Genomic DNA, 4,551 nt, shown 5'->3' with positions numbered 1-4,551 from the left:
ACAACCTTCGTACCGTTTCAGAACCGCGGGCCGGAGGGCAGCCTCCATTTTCTAATTTCTTTGCTAGAAGTTTGTTTTTTCTATAGTCGGAATACGTCATTTGCGTCTGCATGACCTATCCCCACGGGATCCAATAGGAAAGCGCAGAGCAATGACGGGCATGAAAGGGGTGGGGCTTACCTGTCCGACAACACCGGCGTAAGAGTAGAAGCGTAAAATTTCGCGACTTAGGTCTTCTTATATAAATCTCTTCTTGAAAAAACTATATACAGTGTGGAAGAGATCAGAGCAACACCTACCTTTGTGGAAAACCCCCAAAACCCCTGACGGACTACTTCACTGCAGTACATTTTCGAGCTCGTATACAGGGTGTGACATGTGTCATTGTATGCAAATGAGAACGTGCAACAAGTATCATAGTGAATATCGTTTAATCACTACCAACGGGATATACAAGGCCCATGCGGGCGCCAATTTTTTTATTTTTTTCCGGACCTTTTAAATCGCCACGATTCTCCGCTAGAGGCGCGCTTACGTCTAAAAAAATTACGTAAACCTCACGTGACCAGCTGTCTGCTCTTAAGTTTCGAACCTCTTGCGAGGGAGCGCGCAACGGGATTTCGTGGGAATTAAGCCTAATTAGTAAGTTCATTTTTTTAATATTTTTTCGAAACCAAAGATAATAACCAACCTAGAAATTAATTTCACATATTTTGAGGCACCCACTGCTGGGTTAACCTAGGCATGATATTTTTATTCACTTATCAATTTCAATTATTTCTGGTTTGACTAGTATTTTTGTTATGAGCGGCTAAATGTGCGCCTGTTTTGCATATTATCATTATTTATCAAGGTTTATCAACTGGGTAAATTTCACCCTTTTCCAAAATATTACTAAATTGGGTATGTTTTTACCCCAAAATATTGCTATTTTTCCAAGTTATTGCCAATTAGTTTGTTTATTGTAATCTTTTTCCACAATATTCCTATTTTATTTAATTATTTCTACCCTAAAAAGAGGCGCACTTTTAGCCACTCGTTTTTTGTTTTGTAATTAACAGAGGTTAGTAATTAGTGGTCTCTTTTTTAACTCAATGACTTTATAGGGGCTTAATCAAGTATGCCATTCTGCGTTGTTCCGCAATGTCATCTTAATGACAAGAAAATGGCCGCAGAGGGAGTCAGTTTTCACTGTTTTCCCAAGAAGGAAGACCTAAAAAGGAAATGGGTAGCGGCAATAATAAACGAAAACATTAATTCATCTGACGTTGTTAATATCAACGTTCAAGGAGCTCGAGTTTGCAGTAGGCATTTTAGGCAAGCTGATTATAGCATTAGTTGCCAAGGACAGAGGAGACGGCTTTTACCTTACGCAGTACCATCTGTGATATTTGATGAAAATAACAAATTAATGCTAGAAGATGAAAATAGTTTAGATTCTTTAGTCGCAAGCACCCCTAAAACAGGCTTTGCCCAGTCTAGTCTATTATTACCTGGAAAATCTAGTCATTTTACCGAAAACATGGATGTTTTACATCTAACTGAAGACTCTACTAAAAGCCCTTTACCAAAGAAACAAAGAGTCAACGCATCTCCACTAAATATAAGGAATGTTCCTTTATCTCCAATTGTCAATATAACTCATTGTGAAAACATTAGCAAGGAAGACTATTCAAACCTCAATGTTTGCAAAAAACTGTTTAGTTCGAGTTCGGACAGTTTGCCTCCTGAGCAATACAATGTAATTCCACTAGCAAAGTTATCCGTGGCTGTACAAACCAATCAGGAAAAGGATGCTCCAAAATATGAAGACAAATGTACTCAAGCAACGCCTATTATTCGTGAGCGTAAACCTAAAACTAATACCCGTAAACAAAGAAGGACTATTTGTAAAATGAAGAAAAAAATAGAAAAATTAATCCAAAAAGTAGGAAATTTATTAAACAAGAATAAAGAACTGCAACAGGAGAAAAAAGACATGAGAAACATTCAGTTTGAGAAATTAAAAGAAGCTGCCAAGGAAACCCATGATATAACTGCAAGTTTCTTACTGGAACAAGTTCTTGCGTTCGGGAAGAAATCTCCACCTTACGTGGAATCAACATTGAAGATTTGCTGTTTGCTTTACAAGAAGTCGCCTTCCGCTTATACTTTCTTGCGAGAAATGGGGGTCTTACATTTACCTCATAGGATAACCTTGAAGCGCTTTATTGGTCACGCATCTGGGGAAGATGGTATAACGAATCTAGTAATAAAGAGATTGAAGACTGAATTTTCGAAGATTACCAATGAACATGAAAAGCTTGGTTCGCTTGTTATGGATGAAATGAGTATTCAGTCAAAACTAATATACGACCGTAACTTAGATTTATTTTTTGGGGCAACAAGTAAATCTTTAAACGTAAATGAAGAGGAAGTAAAATTAGCGACACACCTTCTGTGTTTCGTATTTCAAGGGATATCAACTAAGTTTCGTATGCCAGTTGCTTACTTTTACACGGCCAATATAACTGGAGAGCAGCTTTATATGTTAACAAGAGATGTTATTAAAGCCATCGAAGGCACAGGATTTGTAGTTCTACGTTTAGTTGCTGACAACGCTAAAATAAACACCGCTGCCTTCGCAAAATTTGGAAATGGCACCTTAACGCATGAAGTTCAGCATCCAAATGATTCGAACAGAAAACTTTTCATCGCTTTCGATCAGAGCCACGTCATAAAAAACCTTCGAAATCAGTTCCTTGCTAGGACATTTGTTTACATTGGCTTGCTGATTAAATCTGAATTTATACGGTGGCTTTATAATCTACAAAAGGGTAGTCTGGTCAAACCTGTAAGGTTTCTTACCAGAAAAGTGGTATATCCGACCAATTTTGAAAAAATGAACGTGTTGAGGGCTGTTCAGATATTTTCGGAACCGCTCACTTCTGCATTGAAAACAATTTTAAAACTACACTTATGTGATAAAGAAGTGGAGGAAGATTTAGAAGTAACTATATATTTCATGGAGATGATCTACAAATGGTACCAAATCCATGATATATCAAACTTGACGCATGGAGTCCATTCGCGCAATGAAAACAAATTGCCATTTTATAAAATTGACGATGAGCGCTTAGAATGGCTAGAATATGAGTTTTTACCGTTCATTAAACAAATCCAGGATAATGCGTGTGGTCAAATGGAAAAGCTAACGAAAGAAACATTTGAAGCTTTGACCATAACAACTAATTCCACGGTGGCTTTAATAAAGTATCTACTTCATGCAGGGTTTCACAATGTTCTAACAAGAAAACTTTCTAGTGACATAGTAGAGCTTACTTTTTGCCATATACGAGGCTCCGGTGGCTACAATGATCAAATGGATGCTCGGCAATGTACACTAGCCATTGAACAACATCTTAAATTGGGAATTTTAAAAGCGTCCAAGGATGGAAATGTAAAGGAAACTTTGACCTGCAAAGAAGCTTTACAACAAACCCCAACTGTGAAAATTGTAGCTAATGAAATTATTGACATACAAAGTGATCTGAATATTCAAATAACCAACTCTCAAGCATATATTTTATCCTTAATCGAAAGAGCTCATCATAATGGTTAGTACTGAAAGTAGTCTCATGAATGTTAAATTGTGGGCTAATTTATTTTTTATTTTTAAAGAATCGTGCCAAATCACTATCCGAAACTGTACTGTTGCTCTCATCGGTGGCTATATAGTGAGAGTTGCTGAAGAGCACACTGACTGCTGGAACTGCCTAGAGAAATTGATTCAACCCAATTCAGAGGGGCCTCTTTATTTCCTAATAAAAGCACAAGATCATGGCGGGCTGAAATATCCCAGTAGACTCTTAACATGTATGCTGAAATCAGTTTTAGACTTTGTTCAGTCAAGTATAAAACAATTTCCGAAAAGAAACACCTTGCAAACGTATGTCCAGGTTATCCTTCCTTTTTTTAAAAAACCACTAACTTGTGATGAAGAATGCAAGAATACCGAACTTCCCAAGCTTTTGCTAGAAAAATTTATCAGACCTCTCTTAAATAATTACGCCAGAGATGAAACAGATTTGAAAGCAAAATTTAAAAAATTAAATTCAAAACCATTAAACAGAAAAGTCGTTAAAGTTTAGATATAGGGGATTAAGAAGAATAAAAATCATACAGGGACAAGATTGATAGCTCAATTCCTCCACCATTCAACCCATTTTATTCATGAAAAATGTGATAAGAATTTAGTTCCTATTCATTTAAACTCAATGTGATTTATTAAATAAAATTTTAAACTGTGATATATTCTTCCAAAACTCAATGCGATGTATTCACTTAAAACTGTTATGAATAAATATAATAAAAAAATGAGACAACCATTCAAGCAGTCCTCTATTTTATAATTACTATTACACTTTCTGTAAAAGAATAGAAAAAATTCATTGGCAAAAACCTTTATTTCACTTTGACTAAATACCTTTATGAAAAAACAAAAATCCCCTGAAAATTATTCTTTAGGAACGACCCCCGTTTTAAATAGACCAAGAAGCGCCATCTATCAAC

General features: G+C 36.1%; 1 protein-coding gene across 2 annotated transcripts; it reads left to right on the top strand.

The window, feature by feature from the left end:
• Positions 1 to 588: 588 nt before the first annotated feature.
• On the top strand, positions 589 to 4,328 carry LOC149713143 (uncharacterized). Of its 2 annotated transcripts, XM_089843614.1 has the most exons (4): positions 589 to 642; positions 1,107 to 2,306; positions 2,367 to 3,596; positions 3,661 to 4,328. In XM_089843614.1, the coding sequence occupies exons 2-4, from the start codon at positions 1,121 to 1,123 to the stop codon at positions 4,128 to 4,130; spliced, it is 2,886 nt and encodes a 961-aa protein (XP_089699740.1). In that variant the 5' UTR covers positions 589 to 642; positions 1,107 to 1,120; the 3' UTR covers positions 4,131 to 4,328. The 2 variants fall into 2 exon arrangements, with proteins under 2 accessions (XP_089699740.1, XP_089699732.1); XM_089843606.1 differs by having other exon boundaries at positions 1,107 to 3,596.
• The last annotated feature ends 223 nt before the right edge of the window (positions 4,329 to 4,551 follow it).

This window comes from Phalangium opilio, unplaced genomic scaffold, assembly GCF_054372755.1.
Source record: "Phalangium opilio isolate 3A_F unplaced genomic scaffold, DU_Popi_V2 ptg000009l_1, whole genome shotgun sequence".
NCBI classification, from domain to species: Eukaryota; Metazoa; Arthropoda; class Arachnida; order Opiliones; family Phalangiidae; genus Phalangium; species Phalangium opilio.
The sequence above is the reverse complement of the archived record's forward strand: the minus strand, read 5'-3'. Positions and strand labels throughout refer to the sequence as shown.

Excerpts from the sequence above, each read along its gene's own strand:
- LOC149713143 (XM_089843606.1), top strand. The coding sequence starts at position 1,121 with ATGCCATTCTGCGTTGTTCCGCAATGTCATCTTAATGACAAGAAAATG. Across the intron at positions 3,597-3,660 it reads CGAAAGAGCTCATCATAATG|AATCGTGCCAAATCACTATC; the intron begins GTTAGTACTGAA and ends TTATTTTTAAAG.